Source organism: Cololabis saira, chromosome 23 (assembly GCF_033807715.1).
Source record: "Cololabis saira isolate AMF1-May2022 chromosome 23, fColSai1.1, whole genome shotgun sequence".
Taxonomy (NCBI): Eukaryota; Metazoa; Chordata; class Actinopteri; order Beloniformes; family Belonidae; genus Cololabis; species Cololabis saira.
The window spans coordinates 19,613,640-19,639,931 of record NC_084609.1 but is presented as its reverse complement, the minus strand read 5'-3'; the positions used below and the strand labels follow the sequence as shown (position 1 = coordinate 19,639,931).

General features: G+C 39.0%; 1 protein-coding gene across 1 annotated transcript; it reads left to right on the top strand.

The window, feature by feature from the left end:
• Nucleotides 1-450: 450 nt before the first annotated feature.
• nampt1 (nicotinamide phosphoribosyltransferase 1) lies at nt 451-25,655 on the top strand. Its single transcript, XM_061714070.1, has 11 exons — nt 451-578; nt 8,138-8,294; nt 11,027-11,130; nt 12,981-13,109; nt 16,898-17,056; nt 17,489-17,625; nt 20,528-20,753; nt 20,840-20,959; nt 21,045-21,185; nt 22,045-22,179; nt 22,289-25,655. Exons 1-11 carry the CDS (start codon nt 525-527, stop codon nt 22,400-22,402), a joined length of 1,476 nt encoding a protein of 491 aa, XP_061570054.1. The 5' UTR covers nt 451-524; the 3' UTR covers nt 22,403-25,655.
• Nucleotides 25,656-26,292: the final 637 nt, after the last annotated feature.

Here is a 26,292-nt window from a genome sequence, read left to right as displayed (position 1 = left end):
ATATATATATATATATATATATATATATATATATATATATATATATATAATATATAATATATATAAATTTAAAAAAAATATAAAAAAACATGATGTGTTATATATTCACTCAACTTGAACATTAACAGTTAACGTCGGCCACGACGAACTGCCATTATTATTATTATTATATGATTATATGCAGAGAAAAAAAAACTGTGGTGACGCGTTAGCCCCGCCCCTGGCCCCGCCCCCGACCCCCCTCACTGTTTATTAATTATTAATGTATTTATAAAAAATATATATTTATATATATTAATGAAAAAATTATTACAAAAAACATGATATGTTATATATTAAATTGATTATATGCAGAGAAAAAAAAAGTAGTGGATCGATGCCGGAGCGGTGGTGACGCGGTTGGCCCCGCCCCTGGCCCCGCCCCGCCCCCCTCGTCTCTGCCCGGCTACAGTACAGCTGGAGTCTCCGGCATCACGGCAGCAACACACACTGACAGCTCCGACCGGATCACCGACCAGGGAACGATGGAGCACCGAGACGCCAACTTCAACATCCTGCTGGCGACCGACTCATACAAGGTACATCCAGGCCGGGGGGTCGGACTGAGACTGGGGGAGGGGAGGGGGGGGCTGGACGGGAGGTTTGAAGGTGAAACAAAAAATAAAAAAAAGGGAAATTGATAAAAGTCAAGGTGGTTTCATCACCAGCCCCAAGGCCAGCACACACACACCGACACCACCTCCATCCTCTCCGGCTCCAGGGCTCAGGGCTGCTTCCTTCACAAAACCCCTGCTTTAATCATTAAGCAGAAACACTCCACCGGCTTTTGTTGGTCCCCAGCTAGCCGCTTTAGCCCGCTAGCCGCACAGAGGGCTGGATGTGAGGAATGCTAACATTAGCCGCCTGGAGCCTGAATTATGCTCTGCGTTACATCGACGCAGGACCATAAATCGTTGCGTACCCTACGTCGTTGGTTCTGCGTTGGTGTAACGCGGGACCATAAATCAGCGTTAATACCAGTACGCAGTGAGCGTCGAAGTGCACATGGGAGGATCTGGATCTTCCTCATGTCAGCACACGGGACTTCCGAGGAAACAAAACTGAAAGTAGACAGAGAAAATCTGCTGTTGTCCCGAGTTTCGTTGTAAATCATTAAACTACTGGGTTTGCCTTATGAAACTGGTGTAATCATAAAAAAAGATAGCTATTATTATAAGTGTGGTGTTGACTTAAATGTGAAAGCGCCATGGGTAATGTTTTATCGCACGTAGCAAGTGGTTGCCACATTAGGAGTCATGTGACACCTCTGAGATGCTGATGGTGGGACACCACGGCTGAAATTATAGAGAAAAACCAGACTAGGGAAGACCAGATACTAACTAAAATTACTTAAAGTCAGGCATTTGTGCTTATCAATGAATAATAAAAACAAATAATGGTATAATAGGAATTAAAAATACAAATCAGAATCATTTAATTTGACTCGGTCATTTCACTCACTGTACAGTAAATAGACAAATTACAGCTCTTATTAACATATATACAGCAAGGGCGTAGGTTTGCATAGGGACGGTAGGGACATAACACTACCAACTTTTCAGGAGGCTCAAATTGTCCCCACCAACTTTTAAGCAACATTATTTGCATTATATAATGAGTTCAGATATATAGGTAATTTAAATTGTCTTCCCAAATGTTGTAAGGATAGAATTGACCCTACCATTATTAAGTGAATTATTTTCATTATGTTCAGACTTACGTTTGATTGGCTGATGACTTGAGTTTGGCTGTGCTTGTGGACAAAAGCAGTAGTGTTTAACATGAAGGAAGGTTCCATTTCTATTTATTTTTGTTTTTTCAGTTATATTTAATTCATTTATTTAGACAGACAATGTTGAGGGGTCTTAAGACAAATGTTTAAATGTTTTTTGCATTCTGGATAGTTAAAAGATTATTAATAAGTACACTTAATACATTTATTGTGTATGTTAATATAATTTAAGTTATGTTCAAATATTGCAATTTAAATTGCTAATAAAATCCTGGAATATTCTGGAAGTTTTAAAAATGTTTCTTTAGTAGTTTTTGAAAACAAAGGTTTGAATCGAACCGTGTATCAGGTGAACCAATACACATGAAAGTTAGTATAAGTCAATACAGATTTATTTTGCATTGATCATTTATCCTACCAATTAGGTTCATGTTCGTGACAAATGTAGCCCTGACCCCCATTCCCTAATCTGTTTGGTCTTATTAATGTCCCGTCCCCAGCAAAAAGTGTACATGCAGGTTATGCTGTTATATCGTCCCTACCAATGTCGAGACCAAACCTACGCCCTTGATATACAGTTTGTTTGTTTTTTAACTGAAAGATACAGCAGTATGAGGTAGAGATGGTTATTGAAAGGTGCATTGTTACAGCATATGATTGTGGTTATTATTATTATTATTATTATTATTATTATTATTATTTTGTTGCACAGTGGTTGATTAATCTGAGACTCTATGAGTGATGAGAGTTCATCAGACCAACAGCTTGGGGAAAGAAACTGTCTCTGAGTCTGGAGGTTTTGGCGTACAGTAGGGGTGTGCAAACAAGGGTACCTCACGATTCTATTCGATTTCGATTATTGGAGCTTCGATTCTTCCATTCTTCGATTATAACGATTGTCAATTCGATTATTGGTGCCACGATTCTTCGATTATTGTGATTTTTAATGCTTTTTTCCATACAAGATTGATTTTGTCTTCATCTGTGGCTACATTTGTAAATAAATAGCCAATCAATTAACTCAGTTCCTCTAACAACACTCATTAAGTAAATAACAAGGTTTTTTGAACATTTGACATGTATTTTTCAAAGACACAAAATAATTTATTTTATGACTATGTACGTGACACATTGGGATGCATCGACACATCGATGAATTGCACCCACCTCTAGCGTCCAGTGCTCTGTAGCGCCGTCCAGATGGGAGGAGTTCAACCAGACTGGGGTCTGCAGAGATGCTACCTGCCCGTTTCCTGGTCCTGGACCGGTCCAGGTCCTGGATAGATGGGAGGTTAGTCTCAGTTATCCTCTCTGCAGACCTCATTGTCCGTTGCAGTCTGTGCCTGTCTAGTTTGGTGGCCGATCCGAACCAGACAGTGATGGAAGTGCAGAGAAATGACCTTATAGTACATAGACAGAGCCATGATGCCATGAATGAACAGTGTGTAACATTATTTTTCTGAATGGGAAAGGGGTTGATCGGTAGAAGTTGGAGTTTCTGTGACAGATTAGAAAGTTTTGGTATCCTGATGAGTTAAGTGGACTGTCGCAATGTAAAACAGCCTTGCTGGCATTTTTTTTTCCTATTTCCGCAAAAAGTTAAACTGTCCTGAAGAAGTCAAAAGGAAGCCTGATGAAAACTGAGAGCGCATTCTTTGGTCAGATGACAGCAAAGTTAACTTTGTTTGGCTCAGACGGGGTCTAACATGTTTGGTGTGAAGCCTGTCAGGATGACTAGACAGTGACATTGCCACATGGAGGTGAGAGTGTAGTGCGATTACGTGAAATGCTCCAAAATACAGTCTGAAAAAAAATGCCTCTTTGTCTCCAGGAATCGGGTAGCAATGCGGTATTCCACTACAATAGCCAAACAAAGTACATTGCTAAAATCACACAGTTGTTTATAGTGTTTAAACAAAAATGTTCAATCCTCTGCCTTTTAGACGATATTGCAAAGGCCTATTGTACAATTTCTAATAATCCTCTTAGCCAAATGTTATACAAGTACAGTTGCAGAGCCGGGAGGCACCTCTGAACTACTCTCTGAAGTACATTTTATTTTAATTTCAGAGGTGCCAAGACCTCCGTTTATTTTAATAAACCCATGTTTGCTTGAACTCCCCTGTTGAGCCTGTGTCAGGCTTTCAAGATGTGCAAGGTTTTGGCCCAATACATGTGCAGATTTATAGAGCTATGACTGATACATTTATATGTAGCAGAACTGAGATTACTGATCATTAATCTGCGTGCCTCAGTTTCATGAGCTGTAAATAGTTCTTCAGCACACTCACACTTTCATTTCTTTGAAAAAGATGAGTTTTCAGTTTCCTTTTTAGTTTGTTTGAGCAGTTTAAATCAAATTGGATACGCAAAACATTCAGTACTAATCGCAAACTGCAATGATTTTACATTTACATTTGGATACAGTGAAATCTTGGGCGGTTGTTTGAAATGAGACATTTACAGTCAGTCTGGTTAAGTTTTGTTATGCCTCTGTTACTACCTCCTAAGGTGGAATAGGTGTGAGGGTGGGATAATGTGCTACAGCTGTAGTTCAAATTGTGTTTGTAAAGTATTTATTAAACTCAATAAATATTCCAAGTGTGCGTGACTCATTTCGTTGAAATAAATCAAATTTAACCAATTGTTAAGTAGTTGTTTGGCACAGACAAGAACATAAGGAGTAATTTTTATTGGAAGGCCTTTACTTTGAATACATACCTAGGTAAAATAAAATATCAAGTTCTCTTGAAGCCGTAGCAGGTTATTCCGGTTTTTAAAAAACTTTTTTTTTTTTGGTCCAGTCTGCTAGAAAAAAAACAAAAGAAATGTTTGATATTATCATTAAAGTACTTAAAACATATCAAGTTCATATGACACCACTTTAAATAAGCATCTTCGTATCATATTTGGCCACAATCTGTCCTGGACTTTAAAGTTTACAAGTCACTTTTTCAAATGACCTTTTTAGCACTCAACAATCAGAACACAGTTTAACATTTTACTTTTATTTTTGAAACTGTGAGATGTTCTTGTGTCATTTATTTTCACCGACACACTCAAGAGACTCGATGTTGATCAAATTTACATTTAATGTTTGCAAGGGACGTCAGAACTGTGTCGATCTACTTGGCCAAAGTTAACATCAGTGTTCCGTAAAACATTTATTTGATTCATGCAAAAGCAAACAAAAACCACAAGCCAGTCTCTAAGTCATTAATAATCAGTTTGGATCAGGTAGGATCAGCTGAATAAGTACCTGAGCAGCTCATGGATGGTATGCCTTATTATTTGGTTGATGCCACATGTTTGTGTTTGCGTTGTTTCACTGGCAACAGCTTGTATCTGTGTATCTTGCATGTGCATGACTGTGCAATAGCTTCTGTAAAGAGAAGCCTTTTGACTGATTTGCAGTCCAAACAAGTCATAGTTTACTTTATTCACAGTGCAGGACAACAGAACAGGTGTACCTGCATGTCTGCTCAGTGTCAAAGTTAAGCCTTCCTGTTGTCTGGAAACACACACATCTGTTGCTGGTGTGACCTCTTGCAGGAGAGGTGTAAAACGTGTCATTGCTAACACAGTTTGTTTGTTTAAACAGTGTCATGTGACTGCATTTAAGTGACTCTTTGCCAACCTTAAATCCAGACATATTTACGGGAGCATAGAGGTAGAAGTCCAGAATCTTGTGAAGAGCAACTCTTTTACAGTTTTTACAGAGCAGAATGCAAACGAAGGTAGAAACTTTTGAATGTGGTGATATGATTGTCCTGTTTAGATATTTAAAATGTAAAAGGTTTAAAATGTAAATGTGCATAAGTACTGTTACCATAACTCTAATAAATGCACATAGTTGACACATTAGTTGGAATAAATTCACAATTTTTATTGTTCAGTGTTGTAACCAGGCCATTCATCATGTTGACCGATGCTCTTTTGGTTAAATCATCTTGATTTGCCTCTGTATTTCAGTTTTCTCCATTGCTTGACTTGATAAACCAACCCTAAATAATTACATTACAGTATTAGCTGGAAACACAAAAAACATTTTTGTTGGATGTTGCTTATTACTTACGTTTGTTCATTCATTCATTTATCATTTGATGAAAATTTGCAGTGCTCTTAAATGTGTCACAATGCTGCTTACACTGCCATTGATAATGGATGGGTTTTCTTACAGTAGGTTTGGGATTAAACCTAAAGTATAAACATGTGTCCTAAATATGATACAAGTCATTAGGAAACTACAGCAACTATAACAGAAGAAGGGACCTAAAACTCTCTGATTCCAGGTATTATGCCAATCACAGCTGTACTCTAGAAACCAGGGGAGTGTGCTAAATGTCTCCGACTGTGTGATCAGTTTAAAACCCACAAGATCAGTGGCAGAAGCTTGATGTTCAGGAGCAAAGAGCAGAGGAGTTGGAGGTTGACAGAATGTTTAAGGTGGAGAATCATGTCACTTGTAAAGTCATGGTGACTCAACAACATGCAATCTCTGTCTCCTGACTGAGGCGGTTTGATGAGGTTCAGTTTATTCTTACACAATCATTATCCTGCTCATTATTAGAATATAAACAGACCGACTGAAATCTCCTGACTTATGACACTTCCATAAATAAAACTGCATCATACCCACGTCAAACAGTATAGTACGTAATCTAATGTTTCTCTGATGTGTAATACTTTTTTTAGGTCATTATATTATATACTTAGATAATAGTGTCTCTTGTCAACTGTGACTCTTTGCAGTTTTGAGATTTTTTTCAAAACAGTGTGCATGTGTAAATATCAGCAGGTGTAAAAACACGTGGTTCAGCTTAGTGTCATGTTGAGTGTCTGGGCTCTATTTTGAGTCCTCGAAAGCCTGAAGGAAAGGACACAGTCAGGTCAAAGAAACTGAGTTGACATTTATCCCCTCTCGTGATCAAGGGACAGTTACATTACTCTGTGATATGGTATACCTTCTTCGTGGAAAACTAAGATTACATCTAGAAGCTTGTAGAGGTGCTCGGCTTTATCTCTGCAAGTTGGGCTGTGTTTTTAATTTGACCAGTACCCTATAATGATTTCTTGTGGCCCCAGGAGTTGAGAGGACAAATAAACAAGCAACAAACGACTGCCATCTTCTTTTCGTCCATCTACGAGTGCCATGACACAGCATCAGCAGCGTCTGTTCTGCTCTGACGAGGGTTAAATCCTCAAATGACACAGTGTACTCTGTGGAAATCCCTGAAGTCGTTTGGGGTTTAATTGATGCCGGGATGACTGCAGCTCACACTGTGCCTTTTTCTTCTTCTTTGTGAGAGTGTCTCTTTTATTCTTACTCTCCCGGCAGTTTTTATCGCAGCGTGTCTGGACATGTCCCAAAACCATTTACTCCACTGCATGCTGTTGCCTTTAAGGGCCAATGTTTCTGGAGTCACTTTGAAGAAGATGACATTACCAAAGAGGAACACACACAACTGCAATCTTTCTAAATAATCATAGAAAAGTGGAATGAAGTAAAGAAAAGTCAAACATGCCTGGTCGTGGTAATTTAGTGCTGAATAATTTAAATGAACACAACAGATCAATTAGAGGTACTTTGGTTGATTATATTATAGATGATACCAGAACTTCCATGTGGTTTATACTTTGACTCATGGTCCTGAATAACTTTCTTCACTTTATGTTTTGACAAGATCCAGCTGAAACCATAGCATCCCTAATTTTTCTCTAAAAGAAAATTCTATTTGCTCTTTTGTAAAATGTTAATTGGAAATTTTAAAATAAATATTCTAGAGTTAAAACAACCAAACGTCTCTTATTTGAGAAAATGAAAGTGAAAGGTTTATACTTTACATGACGTGCTCAATAACTTAATTTTTCCATCTAAAAGCCGGTTCGTCAGAGCTTCAGAAAGATGCGGTCTGTAATGCTTTGGAAAACCTTATGACAACATAGTAAGTCCAGTTGCACCTGTTCTTAAACGATAATGCAGGATCTGGATTGCTCAGTATGCACGACTGAGAAAGCACTGCGTTCACCCGTAACCAACGTTCTATCACATGCAAGAGTGAGTAATCATGGCTAGATAAAGTGTCTTTACAAACTATGTACAGGAAGCAATCATTTTAATGTCTCTGATGAGATAGTAAATGATAATTGTGGAGGATTATAGCAAGGTCATCTTATTCCGTGCATTGAAGACCAGTAGAGAAGGCATATCATGATTTTGACTTTTGGTTATCTATATTGATGTTTAAAGTTGTTGGTATGTTGATGTAATTGTTCATAGTGTTGTAATGTTATGCCTTTACTGTTTTTATCATGTGATTTATTTCAAATGACCTTACTAATGTATATTTCGCTCTGTCTTGGCAGGTAACGCATTACAAGCAGTATCCCCCCAACACGAGTAAAGTATACTCCTACTTCGAATGCCGGGAGAAAAGGACAGATTCCACCAAAAGCAGAAAAGTCAAATATGACAAAACCGTCTTCTACGGCCTGCAGTACATCCTCCACAAATACTTGAAAGGTAACTTTTAACTCACATTTTAGTTTTTTTGCTGCGTAATAATGATCCTTAGCTTCTTGGTGCCAAACGCTGCCAGACTGAATGAGGTTTGTTCTCAGGAAGCCATCTCTTCTGCTTTTGTCTCCTCATGTCATTTGTGTAAATTAGTGTTTCCAGTCAGATTCACAAATTAAATAAGGCTAACATTCCAAAACCACGGCATTCTCATACTTTCTGAGCAACACAGCAAAACAGCTATTGTGAGTCTCAGCATTTATGCTCCAGATCAAAAGGCTTTAAATAGCGGTTAAACAAGCACTAATTAAGTACAGTTGGAAAGGAAACACTCCAAACTTTTCTCAGGCTTTTTTGATACTTTTTTTTTTTTTTTTTTTTTGCAAAGTTGTTTAAAATTTATGGCATTGCTCAAGGACACTTTTGCAAGGCAGGTGCTTGCTCTCAAAGCCCCACAACAACAGTTCTTTCATTCATTTAAGAAACAATAAGATTATAATCGCATTCATGTTAATTACACCACACGAAAACAAAGAACCGGTTAGGAGGTAAAAATCATCAAGAACCGCCTGGAACAGGACAAAACTTTCAGGCATGCAAATTACCCTGTACCTCTAATTAACTCAAGTCAGTCAAATTTGATGTTCATAAGAGCTCAATCCCAAAGGCGCATGAGGGGAGATCAAGAGAGACGGAGCGTCGAAAGAATGCGCCTCCTGTGTCTCCTAAGAGGATTTCATGGTGTGGCAGCAGAGGTGTGGGGGGGAATGCTAGAAAGGACAGAAAGCGAAGACAAAAGCACAGCTGCTCTTTCTGCCTCAAACAGAGAGAGAGCAGCTGTGTGAGAAGAGCGTCGCTCCCTTCTCGTTGATAAGGATTGCTATTAAAGAAGCATCCTTGACCCTCTGACATCTCCAGTCAAGAGTGTACCTCATCATTTCATACAAGGAAGGAGGATTCAGCTTTCTAAATGCATGAAAAAGGCTTTCAATCTAACATTTTGATGTAAACTAATACATTTTTCACATTTTCTATAGTCCTTTATCTCTGCTCTTTTTGATAATGAAAAAGGAATGTTTTTCCTTATTTTATAAAAAAAATATGTTCTACTAAACTTTTGACTGTTGAATGATTGATGTTCACACTTTTCTGAGAGGACAGGCATTCATTCAACTCTGCCGTGCCTCCAGATGTTTAAAATGAGCTTCAAAATCGGGCATCGACTGATAGGAGCCGGTCTTTCGGGACAGTGAATTTGTGGGTTTTTAGATGGTGATGGCTGTGCATAGTTGATAGTCTGTCCCCCTCCACGCAGCAGATCACCAGGTCAACCCCCAGCCTCATCACAGACCAAAGTGTGCCTGGCTTGGACACTGAACCCCAGACTGACCCAAGTGCCCCATCCAGTCAGCATTCATCCGGATTATACATTCAAATTTCTTTGTTCCTGAAAAGCAAACTTCAAAGTTCGCTGGTGCTGTTCCTATGTCTTCCCCTTTGGCTTAATAAAGCCCTCATGCCCTTTCACCTGACCTGAGGACTACTTAAAGGAGCCGTCTGTAAGAAATGGCCAAAACTGGTACTGCAGTCACTTTCAAAATATTGTTGAGCGGCGTGTACCCTCCCCCTCCTCCCCCCGACCAGAGGTTGCCAGGTAGGCTGCAGAATGCAGCAGGAACGTAGGCTGCCATGGCTGCGATAATTAGAGCCGAGCTGGCAACCCGGATGCTGAAACAATACTGACTTGGTGATTGGGAGATAGGTGGAGGGTGGAGCTTCAGGCCAAAACAAAAAATGACAACATAAACATCAGTTGAGGGCTGCAACTCCTCTTTTTAAACTGGAATATCCTGGCTTGAGTGCTGTTGTCAATGACATAAGTATTTGAAATGAACATGATTTTAAAATGTCTGTTGACATATCGGGGTCATTTTATGATTTGTTTTATTATTGCTCTTACATACAGCTCCTTTAAATGCTTCATAAAGTTGCTTGGTAAATGTTGCCAGTTGCCACATTTGTAGCATTTTTAGAAACCCCAGCCTTGTATCAGGATCATTCCAGCGTAAAATAATGCCATACTGTAAATGTACCGGTAGTACTGATGCTACATGGCTAATTCAGTCCAGCTACTCATGTCGCCATCTGATGTCTCGAAACAGGAAGTTGCAAGCAAGTATTGCATATGTTCCTGTGTTGACTTTTAGAGAAAAACCAAAACTTGAAGTGTGATTAGAATAAAGATTTGGCATCAGTCGGTGCATGGGCGTAAATATTCACAACTCCTGGTACCCTTATTTTTTGAACAGTCAGCCAGTATTTTCCATGCTGGTATTGTAATCCAAACACTTCTATCTACAAGGTGGATGCTGTGTTATTGCCAAAAGATAGCAACATAGTAGTGTGGGTCTGCCTTGGCTTAGCTACTTGGTATGCGTATAAAAGCAGTGTGATTCTGAAACCAATTAAATAAGGGAATCTATCAAAATGTCAACATATTCCTTTTTTTGAAGTCTAAAATACGACAGAATCCTCATATATTCAGCTTTCCCTGTTTTAGTTTATTTTGTTAAGCATTTTTAAAAACTGTTCAAACTTAAGACAACATTCAACCCGGAGGTTCTTGGTACGTGTGTGTTATTGGACATAGATGCCTTGTCAGCTTGTACAGGACATTTCCGATTCCATGGACTTCTCTCATGTTTTCCAACTCGTCTTCTCTTCTTTTTACTCCTCAGGAAAGGTAGTGACTGCAGAGAAGATTCAGGAGGCCAAGGAGGTGTACAGAGAACACTTCCAGGATGATGTTTTTAATGAGAAGGGTTGGACCTACATTTTGGAGGTAAGAGGCTGTTGTAAGTTTTCAAGGAAAATTAATTTGACCGATATTTAAAATGACTTTAGGACATATATAAGATGCAGGGCTCAAATTAAGCTTTTTCAGCCACTTCTGGTTTTTAACGTGTTTAACTTGTTTTAACTTGTTTAACCAAACTTGTTCTCTAACCATCATATTTTTTCATATGAAAATAAAAAAAAAATAGGATGATAATAAAATGTAATATTCTGAGAGGTGTGTTTTATTTGTCTATTGTACTACTATGATTTAGGTTTTGAGTCATTCGATCACATGATGTAAAAAAAATGTTAAACTAAGCTACATAAATACAAATAAGAATCAAAAACTCTTTATATAAATATCAATTAAAATATATTAGTTCTATATGAATAGATAAGTATAATATAAGTATATAACTATATTTGAAGACTCCAATTAAACATAGATTTGAAATCACTGCGTCAAATTGTTTAAAAGCTGATGAAAACAAAAAGTGCATGAACAATAATTCAGCTCAGGTTGAAGTGACTGAAAGCAAAACGTTTCTCGCATCTCCTCGTCATTTCAGAGCCAGGGAAAATGATTGTACCAACTTGTTATAGATTCTCTTTAGCGTTTTATTTCCTTATCCCATGTTATCTCATCATTGTTTGGTTTTGATTTCTTTTGTTGCTCATTTTGCCTCTTTTTTTGGTCAGGATTTGGTAGGTGGAGGAACACAGTCATAGAGAAAATATACTTTATTTACATGCTCGAGACCTGAGTTGGAACATCAACACACTTCTGATAGGCTGAAGTGAGGAATAATGTCTGACTGGTCGGCACAATCCAAAGTATCAGGGGTGGCTTACAGTTTTACATCAGTCATCAGACTTACCCAGAAACAGATTTAGCTGGTCTTGGGCAGGAAGACCAGTGAATCTGTATAGTATACACAAGTGCCAGCATGTACTAATGTGTCCACGTAATACCTGCATCAAAGTGATGTTTCTTTTTAAGAAAACATTGTGGACTGTCTCCAACTTGTACGTCAAAACTAAGAGCAGTGCGTGCCAAAAAACACTTAAGATGTACAATCATTAACTTTGCAGCGTGGCAGATTTGCTCATTCTGTGTTTTCCTAAGAAGTTTTAATCATTAAAATCTCACGTCCATAAAATGTGATATTTTTGTTACCACTTATTTTTTTAAAGGTAGCTGATGATACAAAATGTACCCGCTTTTAAATGATACCAAACGTATTACTGGTGAATTGAGACAAAAGAAAAAATATTCTGGAAATAATGATAGGAATGATAAAATGATAGAAATGAATCACAGTTGATTTGTTTGTCCATGAAAGAGGGCATACACCATTTCTGATGATTAAGACCTTTCAGGACCTTGGAGAGAGAACATCTCTACTGATATTTTTCCTGTTTTTTTTTCCAGTTGAAGTGTAAACAAGTATATATTTCTTTTTTCTTTAATAAATCAGCTTTGTATAATCTCTTTCCACTTCCCTGAAATAGCTCTCAAAATATTTATGTTGAATTATACGCAGGTAAACTTTAAATCAGCATGCACAAAAATGTTGTACTTTAGTAGGGATTAATAGCTTTTTTTGTTTTTATTGTGGTAAAGACTCTAAAAACAGTTACTTTGTATAGCCTCACAACCTTCCCACATCACAGGAGGTGAAGCATACCAGAGGACCAATTTCACAACAGAAACTGTATTGTAGCCAATCGTCTGTTATTTTTCTATCAGTCATCTGAAAAAAAAAAAAAACAACGTATAAGAGATAAAGAAGAAGCTGTAACAGTAGAGATGAGACTAACTCAGGTGTTGTGTGCATGTCAATGTGTTTACAGAAATACAATGGACACCTGCCCATTGAAATCAAGGCGGTGCCAGAGGGGAGCGTCATTCCTCGAGGCAATGTTTTGTTCACAGTGGAGAGCACGGATCCTGAGTGCTACTGGCTCACCAACTGGGTGGAGGTAATTTGTTTTGTTGGTTATCTGGGCTCAGAATGGACAGCTGGATATCTCCTGACATGACATATGGTATTCGGTCGGAGACTCTGCGTCTTTGTGTTCTGTTTGTAACAAAAACTAGTGTTCCTCATTTCGAAACATTGGTTTTTAAAATGCGACGCCTCTTATGTTATCATCCCCAGAACAGAACTCGTTCAAATTAGCATCATAAATTTAAAAGCCATTGTCCGTTTCTCACCTCCTAAGCCATCAAACACTAGTAAAACTTTATGGTTTGTCATCTTCCAGCTTAAACTTCATTGCCATGCTCATCAATTCTATCTAATGTTTAAAATAACGTGATTATTGATCGAATATACCATATTAGCAGAATTGATGGCCATTTTCTTACAACATTACACTTGGACACTTGGAACATTAACCATTTTACAAAATCTATAGTGTTTTAACTTGGCAGCATGACAACGACAACCCGTATCTCCTTGAATTTGACAGGATTACAATGATGTTACAGTTTATCGCTTAATCACCGCATGGATACTTGCCGGAACTGGAGCAAAGTGATTTCATACCCTTTTGTACCGCTTCGTCACTACAATAATTCAGAGTAAATGTTTGTTTGCTTTATTCTCTTAGCCTTTGTAATTTATTTTGTAACGATATAAGTTGTTGTGATTATTTTCAAAATGAGCTAGTTTGAGTCTAGAAAGCAGCACAGAGAAACATATTAAGGGAGCCTATTTTGTCTAAGACCAACTTAAGTCCATCTACCAGCTCTCAAGTTAATTAACTGCCACACAATAATTTAATTCCGTCACGTTTAAGAATCAGGCATCCCGTTTCCACATGTTTCCAATCCGTGTGGAAACTGACAGTCTTTTATATTTACCGTGCGTGCAGGCGTGCGCGTTTGTTAATTCAAATACGCCACCAGTTTTATCTCTGTACATTCTTTTTGTACTTTGAGCTGCACGGCGTGACTCTTCTCTGACCTCGGGAACATGATACAAGCTTTATGGTCCATGAAAAGCTTGACTGCACAATGACTGCGTATCTGAATTTGACTGATTTCAGTTTCTTTCCCCATGCCAGCCCCTTTCACAAGTAACATATTGTACATCTCGCAGATTTATCATGAAGATATTTCAAAGAATATAGTTAAACTATATTGACTATATATTCTTGAGGAGAAAACTCTTGATATCCAGCACTTTATTAAATGTATCCTGAAGGCTGACTTTATTTTAACCAATATTTTGAAGAACATGGCCTCAACTATGTGGCAGAAGTAAGAGCGTGTGGACGTAGGTCACCCACAGTAAAAGCATTGTGACAACACACATAGCTGCCCTGATAAATTTGGCTTCGCCACACACATCTCGTGAGTTTCTGTGGCTGTTATAAATACACGTATAGACACACACACACACACACACACACACACACACACACACACACACACACACACACACACACACACACACACACACACACACACACACAAGGCTGTTGCAGAATTAGCCACTGCATTCACCCTGGTGTCCTTGGATTGCGTCAGTAGGTCAGTGTTTCTCTTTCACTCTGCCCGTCCCCTCTTTAGTTACTTGTTATCTGCATCCTTTATCACGTCTTTCTGTATCTCTTTGCTTTCTGTTTTCTTTTTCCGTAACCCTCCTACCTGCCAACACTCTCTCTTGTTCCCTATCTTCCTCCATTTTGTTCCTGGCAATCGACAGAGGTCATTTTGTGTACTTGTGAAAGTACATTCTTCCTTAGTTTTGGTTTTGCTTGTACTGTTGCCCCAGAGAGGTGTTTCTCCCCACAAGCTATTACAAGTTAGCCTCCGGGAATTTGAATGTAGTAGTCAAATCAATTGGTAACTATTTACTTTAAAAAAAAAACACACACATGTAACTTGACTGACTGACTGACTGATTGAAAAGAAAAAATCATAAAACTGTTTTTTGAGGATACAATTAGGTTAGGGAATCAGCTAGGAAATGCCTTATGTCAATGAATGATTTGACACAGATGCCTGTACAAGCTTGTGTGTGTTTGTGTGTGTGTGTGTGCGTGCATGCATGTGTGTCTGGCCTTGCCCTGGTGGTCACATGAATCCATACTCTGGTTTTATTATGGATTTTGAGGAAGCATGTGACCTGATGAGTTATAAGGTGGAAGCACACTGCAAAGTCTTAGCAGGCAAATTGAAGCGAGGAGGCAAATATGGGAGGTTACAGAGATTAGATTTGTCTCCATGGTTACCTTTTCATTCACTGTAGTGTAGGGAGCTTAACTTTGTTTCCTGGCGTTTTAACATTTATCATATTTGCTGTCTGTATGCACACGGTTTCATGTAATTGTAAATGTTGCAGCAAACGTGATGTATTATTAGTAACTTCGTGGAAAAAAGATACAAATTTGACAGGCTACTGAAACCCAGTATTAAGGACAAGCTGTTACTCTCTGCAAACAAAAGCCTCCTATCATGTGAAAGCAAAAACTCCACAGATTGCAAAGGTGTAAAGATCGCCCATCTGAAACAAAAACGCATAGAGCTACCAGCCAAAAAAGAGCAACAAAAAAAAACTCCTGATTCATGTACTCCCAGATCTCTGTAACACATCTGTAACATTTGTGTTACTGGTACAAAAACGGAACAGTTGAGAACAATCTTTAGCCACCATACAATCTTTTCTCCACTCTTATTCAATAATGCATGTAGGAAACTGCACATTAGTCTTGTTGTCACTGAGATTTTGTTGTCACTGTCACTGCTGATGCTTTTACACAAATGAAGTTCCTAACGGATAAATAAAGTTATTTATTATTATATCAGTGAGCTGTCAATCATCCTTATCCGTCAAGCCATTTCTGAAATATGGCTTTGCACAAATAACCACAGTTGAGCGGTTATTCCACCAGGGGGCGCATAGTGCGTATACTGAAAAGGTTGGATTTAAAAAGAACTAAACAAAAACGGTAATGTTTGACATAAAATAATACATTTTGTGGCGCAGTTGCGCCCGAATGTGCTAAAATGACCAATTTGTCAGAAAGTAATAGATTTTGTGGCGAATGTATGCCTAAATGTGGAAATTTGGAACGTCTGCCCAAACATTACTTTTCAAAGAAACTCTCGGTTACACAATAAGAGAACTAGTCTTGGTACAACACTGAGGTTATAATCTCACATATGTTATTCTTAATCATTTTCATATTTACTCAAATATAACATGTTGATCCTGATATGTTCTTGTTTTAAATTAGGCATGCCATTTTTGAGCAGCAATCTGGGTAAGGAAGTGCCTAAACATCATGCATTTGTTGGAAAAGACACAAAAAAGAAAAACTTCAGCAAGTTGTTCTTATGATTCCCAGGTCATGTTAAATACATATAAACCACTTGTTGTCATATTTAAATCTATGACTCTGCTCCAGAGTTGACATGAAACATCAAGTGATGTTCTTTTCCCAGAGTTTGTCTTGTGTGAAGAGCATCCTGCTTTGATCCCTTTGAGCCTGTTTGATTTGGGTTTTAGTACCGGTTGAATACTGGGAAGACAGTCTGGTTGATCCAGACAGAAACTGATCTGTTTGGTGCCATAACTTGCTGTTTCAGTTAATGACATGTTAATAATAGTCTTGATAGATGTAAGTTTTTGTTTAAAAAGCTTGGAAAGTTGTTTTTCCATTTAAGTAAAGTAAACTTAGCAATGAAACACATTCTGATGTCTGTACATTTTCCGCTGAGTTGGACTTATTTTCACTGTCCTTTCTCATTCCATCAGACCATCCTGGTTCAGATCTGGTACCCCATCACTGTGGCGACCAACTCCCGGGAACAAAAGAAAATCCTCGCCAAGTACCTCCTGGAGACTTCTGGGAACTTGCAGAAACTCGAGTATAAACTACATGACTTTGGTTACCGAGGAGTCTCCTCACAAGAGGTATGAAACAAATCAAAGAGTAAATCAGCTTTAAATGCTATAATTCTGTACATATAATATAATTTTGAGATATATATTAATTAATAGTTAACTTGATTGATTTAAACAGTTGTATGGGCTAGAGTTAAAAGCTGTATTGCTACCTAAAGTAGCTTTAAGCTTTTCAAAGTGAGAAGAGTGAACGAACAAGTTTCAGATTTACAGTTCAAACATATCTGACGGAGCATATATGTTTAAAACTATAGTTTGTCTTCTCAGGTTTTGGGATGAAGCTAAGCTTGCCCCAGGTTTCAGTTCCAGCTTTCACCATAACACTCGCTGTTCTTGTTCGGCTGTTAAATTAAACCGGTTTTGCACCACCAAAGAAGTTGTGACATTAATCAAGTGGTGTTTAAAGCAGCTCAGAGTCTACAATCCTTCCTCCATTCACAGACTGCTGGCATCGGTGCCTCCGCCCATCTGGTTAACTTCAAGGGCACCGACACAGTTGCTGGGATCGGAGTCATCAAGAAGTTCTATGGCACTAAGGACCCGGTGCCGGGCTTCTCAGTGCCGGCTGCCGAGCACAGGTACACACAAGACCTCCAGGCCACGATATTCATCTTCTAAAGTCTGTTCAGATGAGCTTCTGAGCTTGGTAGAAACTTCAAGTATCACCTAACCCCTGCAGGCGTCTAAATTCCTGCACGACATGTTAATTATCAGCATATGCCGTTAATCTATTTATAACTCAAAATTACAGGTTCACTTTAACTTTGACACGCAACTTGGCTGTGTTCATTTCTATTGCTGCTTCTGTGAGAAGAGTCAACATTTTGAATAAGAACCAGGGGCCAGATTCACCAATATGTTCTTAAGAACGCTCTTAAGAAATGTCTTAAGATCTAAAATTAAGAAGTTCATAAGAAAGTTCTTAAGTGAAATTCCTCAATATTTTCTTAAGAACCGTCTTAAGAACTGTCATTTCTTACGAATTTCTTATTTTTCCTACTTAAGAACTTCTTAAAATATGTCATTGCATTGCACACGCCAACAAATAACATTTATACAGGTAGTTTGCGTCTTAACCGTCAGTCACTCACTAAACATGGAGAAGGAGAAAAAGAGATGCAGGAACTTTTCAAGGTTATGGTGGATGAGATTAATGTGCGAAAAAAATTACTATTGGGGAAAATTAGTAATAATTAACTACCACGCTAACTAACATGCTAACAAACAGTTAACAGGTTCTTTGTCTCAAACTATGACCTACTAGTCTAAACTTGTCTAAAATGTGTTGAAAAAGGTTTATATTAGAGGCTTACCTTTTCACAGAAGAAATTTTAAGACAGGCCAAGGTTGTCTTAAATTTAAGAAAAAAGTCTAGACCAAATTTGAGAACTTTTATTTCAAGAATACCACTTTTTTCTTAAGTTTTTTCTTAAGAAGAAAGTTGAGAAAATACTTAGAACTTTTTTGGAGAATATTACTTCTTCTCTTTTTTCTTCTTAAGACTGAACTTAAGAAAAAAATGACACTTAAGAAGATTTTTTTTCTTAAGAATGTTTTGTGAATCCGGCCCCAGGTCTAGAAACCAACTTTTTAGAAGAGGTAATTTAATCCAAATTATTACAATTATTCATATGCCAAAGTTGTAAATTTGAGTATTTTATTAGCTAAAGAGGAAATGAAGTCAGCATTTGGCTGATGTCAGTGTTCATTTGCTTCTGTGAGAAGAGCTTGGTCACCCTCAGTCATTATCTGAATCATGAGACTAATTTCATGTCTGTGTCTCTGATTAGCTGGAGGTGGGATCTTTTTATTGGCAAGTGCCCTGACGCACAGTGCTCACACCTCCGGTTGTGTTTCGTGGAACTGATCCAGTCACCTTGCTGCCTCTCAGGCACACACACTCTTCTCTCTTTCTGTTTCGCACCGGTGCACACACGGCGGCCTCTCACTCGCCACCAGGGCAGTTACTGCTGCTCCGGCGCACCCTTCTTCCCTGCACCAGTGCATTCTGGGATGGTGTCATGGGTTGTCACAGCAATTGTTATGCAACTGCCCCCCTCGTCAATTTGGTGCCATTTCTTATCTCAGCGGGAGGAATTGCAGTGAAATGTCAGAAGAAGGGGAAAGTCAGGTTTAGTTTTAAGGAAGAGGCGTGTCATCCCCAGAGCCAATAACTGTGAAACTAATACTCATCATTTCCATTTCGTACGGTAACAAATTCTATTAATATTTGTACACATTCCAATGTAAAAATCATTATTGTAAATTACCAAAATACTTTGAGTCATTGGTAGATCAGACATGAAGTACAGGGCAAATATGTGAGTCTGTTTTAATCTCCATAGAAACCCAATTAACTTACATAAACTCTGCTGGCTCTTTTGGATACATTTCAGTAATAGAAAAAAAAAAGCCTTTGTACTTAGCCCATGAAACCAAACTGATGAGGGGCAGACCACGCTGAGGAAAAGTGTGCAGAAAGAAAAATACACAAGTACCGGTAGTAAGTAAATGAATATATTTCATCTGAAATAAACCCTATAATGTTGGTTGTATCATATTTGACACTTGAATTTCTGAGACTTCTGTACCACCAAAACAAAAAAAATCCATCCATATTCTTACGCTTATCTGGGGCCAAATACATAAAAAAAAAATACAATAAAAATAAAATTACCCAATGTATTATTAATAATGGAAAACATTGTTTTTGTTTAGCAACTGTGAAAGACAAAATGTGGATTATTATGTGGATTTGATTTTGTTACATCTGGGTATTATTTCATTGTAAGACTACGATAATAGGAGTTATGATCTTGCATTATTTTGGTTTAAAAGGTTAATTTGACCCGACAGATGAGCTCGGAGTAAAGCTGTTCATATTTTGCTGCGGCTTCACTGTTCACATCACGGCTTCGGAGCCACCAATCGAATCATTTTGTCAGATTGTTAAAGTTTAAAAAAAAAAAGAGGCGTATTATTTTGCTTCCTATTTTATTTTATAAGCAAAAAAGGCTCTTCTCCTTGGAAGATAAATCTTAAATAAATCAGGCAATGACATATTTCTCTTCCTACTATCCTCAAATCTGTCTGATGCTGTAAGTGTTCAAGCAACAGGGAAGTGTCTCATAATTGCACTTTGTCTATGACCATACTGAACTGTACATCTAAAAGCTGAAACACGTCGCCCTCTTCTGGACGGCCTGAGTATTTTCACTCGATCAGTGTCTCGTGACTCTCCTGTTGCTTTTCCTCATTCTGGAGGAAGTTTTCAGTGTAACTCACTTTCCTTTCCTACTTTTTTGAAACTCTTTGTAGTTCTTGCATCTCATTTCTTTGTTTATTTTCATAATTCATACATGGGATACTGGTTGTCTCTATTTTCTTGTTTGGTTATTTAAAGCCAATCAATAGGGTTATCCTGAACCCCCTCCCCCCAAAAAACAAATGAAAACAATCATTGCCCTTATCTCTCCAAAGCACCATCACAGCGTGGGGGAAGGACCATGAAAAAGACGCCTTCGAGCACATCATCAGGCAGTTTCCCAACGTGCCCGTATCCATCGTGAGCGACAGCTACGACATCTACAACGCCTGTGAAAAGATTTGGGGAGAAGACCTAAGAGAATTGATAGAGAGACGCAGCGCGGACGCCCCGCTGGTCGTGCGACCAGACTCAGGAAACCCGCTTGATACGGTGTTGAAGGTGCGTCTGCATCAACATTCATCTAACGAGTTAGGAACATAACCTTTACCTACAATCTCAATGTTTGCACTTTATTTTTTTTGCAGGTTTTGGAGATTCTTGGCAAGAAGTTTCCTACAGAGGAGAACTCTAAAGGGTACAAGGTTCTGCCTCCGTACATCAGAGTTATTCAAGGAGACGGAGTTGATATCAACACACTGCAAGAGGTATTAATTCCTGTACAACTAATAATGTCTCTCTTTAAATAGTCAAGAGTTTGAACACGTTTCTGTTGTGGATATTGTTCTGCAGATAGTGGAGGGCATGAAGGAGCACAGGTGGTCTATTGAGAACATCGCCTTCGGATCTGGAGGGGCTTTACTGCAGAAACTGACCAGAGATCTGCTCAACTGTTCCTTCAAATGCAGCTATGTGGTCACAAACGGACTCGGGGTGAGAACTGGCATGAAAGGAAAGAAACTGTAACTTACTGCTATTCTTGCATTACAGTTTAAAGTTACCAGTTTTCAAGCTTTACATAAATTGAAGTGACAACTACTGTATTTTCCGCACTATAAGGCGCACCTAAAAGCCTTTAATTTTCTCAAAAACCGGCAGTGAGCCTTATAATGCAGTGCGCCTTATATATGATCATTACGGTAATTTCTGTTACTGTAGTCAGGGGGATTGTAGCTAATGTAGTTGGTGTCGCGGAAGTAAAGGCGCTAAAACGTCAGGAATCATCACAGACGTTCAAGACAACAGCAGCGACGCTGACTCGCATCATGGCGACTTTGACGAGACGGAGCAAAGTTGGTTTTTATTTTTGTTAATAAAGTTTGACATGCGGTACTTTTCTCCTTGTTTTTTTTTTTTTTTTGCATTTGCATTTGCTGTAGGATTTTGTAGCATTTCCTGTAGCGCAGCTCCATCATGTAGATACGTAACTCAACCCCAGCCACTATAGTATGGTATTTTACCATATATTTAGTGCGTCTTATAATGCGGTGCACCTTATATATGGAAAAGATTTTTAAAAACGTCATTCATTGAAGGTGCGCCTTATAATGCGGTGTGCCTTATAGTGCGGAAAATACAGTAATCAAAAAGGTTAAATCACCAAAAAACACCCTGAATGCCCCAGGGGGGAGTGTCAAAATTTCTATCAGCAGATCAGGGGCTGTTTTAGTTCCTCATAAAAGTCCCTAGTCCTCTGGGGAAGGTGAATGCCGTGGAAACACAAACACTTGAACAAGATTTAAATTATTTTTTCTGTTTTTGTTTTTTTTGGGTTTTTTTTGCCGTGGCTCAGGTGAATGTGTTCAAGGATCCTGTGGCCGACCCCAACAAGAGATCAAAGAAAGGTCGCCTGTCTTTGCACCGGTCGCAGAGCGGAGAGTTCGTCACCCTGGAGGAGGGCAAGGGGGACCTGGAGGAGTACGGCGTGGTGAGTTCGCTGCTCACCGGCAGACTTTCCTGTACAGTGATTTCTAGGATACTCAGTCCATGTTCTCAACCCCCCCACCTCTACTTGTGTTTTCCTTTTTTCAATCCAGGACCTGCTGCACACGGTGTTTCAGAATGGAAAGATCGTGAAGACCTACACGTTCGATGAAGTCAGAGACAATGCTAAGCTCAAAGACAGTGAGCTTGAAGAGCTGCTGCACTGAGTGCAGTCTTCTTAAACACCCCCCCCCCCCCACATACACACACTGTCACCCCCTAAAAGGCCCCTCTTTTAAACCTTCACCTTTTTGCCTCCAGTATCACCATAGAAATGGAGGTGTGTCCACTGCTAATAGATCCCCACCCCAAAATAAAAAACAAAACAAAAAAAAAAACTCCCAAGGCCTGATAAACCCCCTGAAATGTTCCTGTAAACCTGATTCATAAACCTGTCTGTAGGTTCTCCGAGCTGAGACACAGAAATTTGTAAGATCGTCGATGAACTCCAACAAGCTTCGTGTGAGTGGGGCGGGGGGGGTGGGGTGCAGAAACAGAAGCCTACGTGTGTGAGGAATTATAAGCAACAATTTGCATAGAGAGGTAGTCCTGACAGTGACGAAGTTAAAGGTGCGGTCGCGTCCTTGTGCTACTGCCTCGGATCAAACTTCGACAGACTGGGGGATTTCGCAGCTTAATGAATGTTTGGCCGGCCGCTGACGCGCAGTGAGTCCGCAGACTCTTTTTCCATGCAGACACACACAAGGAAAGGAAGTGATCGTAGGTTTTTTTTCGATCGGGGCTCTTAGCACCTGCATGCTGAGTCAAGACGAGAGCGATCGTGACAAAAAGGCATAACTGCACCCACACCAATGACCGTTGTCCTTGTATTCTGTACAGTACTGATAAGAAGAAAAAAAAATATACATGTCTCAATCTATTTAGCTTTGTCTTTTATGTGAAGGATGAAAATGAACGTTCCATGCACTGATAACACTGGCAAATGGTTCATATGTTGCTTCAACCTGGTAGCAAATAATCACAAACACTTAAACTGTAATTATAACAATAATGAACATTTCATTTCCCAAACAGTTTTTGCTTTTAATTAGTAGTTTGATCCAATTATCAAAGGCCTATCCTGTACTTCCTCACTGTATGTACTCCATAAAAACACAAGCTGTTAATTTGTGCATCTCTGGAGGAATATAAAGGATCATCTTCTCGCCATTATGCTGCTCTGAAGTACATTCACATTGTGAAGGTCCAATCCTCAGTGCAGCCATCACAAGTTTAACAGTTTTATGGCACATGGAAACATTAAATCCAAGCCCCCAAAATTAGAGTGTAGATCTTTGGATTGGGTCTTGATGATGGCGAATGTCCGGCATTTTCTATGTAAGATGTTAAAAAACAAACAAACAAACAAAAAAAAATGTCAGAAGTTGTCTTCACTGGAATGAAGATGATAAATCTATGTGTTTATGACAGATTATGTAATGTATGTGGCTCCCGGGCTGAACTGTATGTTAAATGTTGGTCCTGATATGTGTGTGTGTGCGTGTGCGTGTGTGTGTGTGTGTTTGTGTGTGTACTGATGTTTTCTTCCTTTAAAGGACTATGTAGTATTCCTTATATGCAAATGTGCTTGTTGACGGAGGGACTACAGAACACTCTTCCTTTTACTTTGCCGGCCTTGGAAGCTGAGGGGAGATGCAGAGTAGCGACAGGCGGCTGATGAGCGGAGTTGGGATAGTTAGGACACTGGGACGCACCAGCGAGGTTTTGGAAGGTGCGATAGCTGGTGAGCGAAACGTCGCCCTCGGTATCACTGCCTTAACTTTTGAAAAGTAAACGTTCAACAGATGTGTCTGTGGAAGAGCGCGTTTGGATTAAATCCCCCGATATACAGTATATGTATATATATATATATATATATATATATATATATATATATATATATATATATAATCGGATCATGTTCGTCCCTGCCTTCGGAGCTCATTATCTGTCCAGTCAGAGCTTCTTCGTTTAGGATTCCCCACCTCGTCCTCACTCGATGTTTCCGGGTTTTTATGGGTCCATTTGCTTTGTCACCCTTTTCAGAACTGGTGACATCGCAGGTGACGAATATTTGAGGGGAAATTTCCAAACTGTGCAGCTATTAGATGGATTCCCATGAAATTTTCACATCACATGGGGTGAATACTACTGACTGTGGAGATCTGATTTTCCTTTTTTTTTTTTTTTTTTTCACATTGCAGTTATGAGTGAAATGTCTCAACGGCTGCTTAGGTGCATTTCCACATTTATTAACTGTGCTAATAAGTATGTAGCTGCTAAACATCAGTATCTTGGTTTTTCTAGTCAGCATGTCAGCACACTTATAGTAATCCCACAGAGCCGCTACCTCAGCTGCAGTCCTGTTAAAACTAGTTGGTAATTTATTCTCTTAACGGGTCACGCTCTCGTCAGACATATCGCTGCTTCATGTTCACCGCTTTAGCCCACTCGCCTTCTGATCACGGTCTTCTGCATTTGCCTGCCGGCAGCTCCACTGGAGTTTTTAAGAGTTGGTTGGGGTTTCTTTTTCGATTTCATCACGCGCCCTGACAATTTTCTACAGTTTTAGGATGAAATTGGGGATATCTCTCAATTTCCACCCGCTCAGATCATCAGATCATCCTACTGAAACGGACAAGTCGGTAAAGACCAGAGTCACATGCTGAGACTTCAGATTTTATGCCCCCCAACTCCGACTCCTCCCCCTCTTACTTTTTCGTTTCAACTGTTGCTGCTGTTTTGTGACATAATTCGTTCTCAAGTTGTTATGACACAGTAGTTCCTTTGTTTACCCCGGCCCCCAGTTATGAGGTGCATTTAGTAAAACTTTCTTTTACTATTTTGATACTGTCTCAGTTCTTACCTCAGAGAAATATTATTTTTTACCGCAAAGGATTAAAAAAAGAAAGGCAAAAAAAAAAAAAGGCGACGCCAGAAATATTGCAGTGAATATCTTTATTTACAAACGATGCGGCCATACTGCCTTCTCACTTGCACAGAAAACACAAAGTTTGACTGAAAGCAGAGATGGCAGGTTAGTGAGACGACCACACTAGATCATATTATTTTTGTCAGACTGACCATTTTTGTACCAACGGAAGAATATCCAAAACTGCTTGACTGAACTGTCAGCGTGACTGTTTCTTGTGACTGTCGAGCTTTTAGCTTCTGTCTGTAAGTGTGTGAGTGAGTGAGGGCGTGTGAGTGTGTTTAGTCTCGTATGAATGCTTTGTGTGTAATGAATGAAAAGGTTTTGGGTGATTTATTTTCTTCTTTTCTTTATGTTGATGTTTTAATCGTATGTATATGTTGGTTGTTCCCAATTCTCTCTTCCAGTACAACTGATATTTTAACTAACATAACTTGCTATATTGTCAACAATACATTGATTAAAGATGGCACCCTGTCAGTTTGAAATGATTGACTCATGATGACTTCCTTTCTCAGGATCGGTTGAAAGCTTGTCCTCTCGAGATGTACGACGTCACGAGTCTCCTCAAATTATGCAGCACAGTCACCTGAAAAAGCCCAAGAGTGACGACAAAGACTAAAGAAAGTCTCACATTACTCTGGTAAAGGTGCAGTTGGGAAATACAAAAGAGACAGATTTTATAACTTTCTTAAAGAAACAGTAGTTTCTGTCCAGAGCTATTATTATTTATTTGCCAATCTGAACTCCATCTAGATAGATAGATAGATAGATAGATAGATAGATAGATAGATGGATATTTTGTTGTCATAGCCGTCCGGTATAAATACAATAGAATAATGGAAGAAAAAAACTAATGTAGAAAAGAAAGGACACTTGGAGACTTGATACAGTGCTGTGGCAAGAGTCAGATTGCAAGGTGGCAGATTCAGTCCAGCGGTGTGATCGTGGCTCTGACAGGTGGATGAGTTATATAGTTTAATAGCAGTAGGTAGGAAGGATTTCCTGTATCGTTCCTTAGAACAGTGAGGATGGATGTTGCTCAAGCTGCTCTTCAGCTTGTCCCGTGTTTTGTAGAGGGAGGGAGAAGGATTGTCCATGATAGCCAGCAGTTTTCCCAGCATC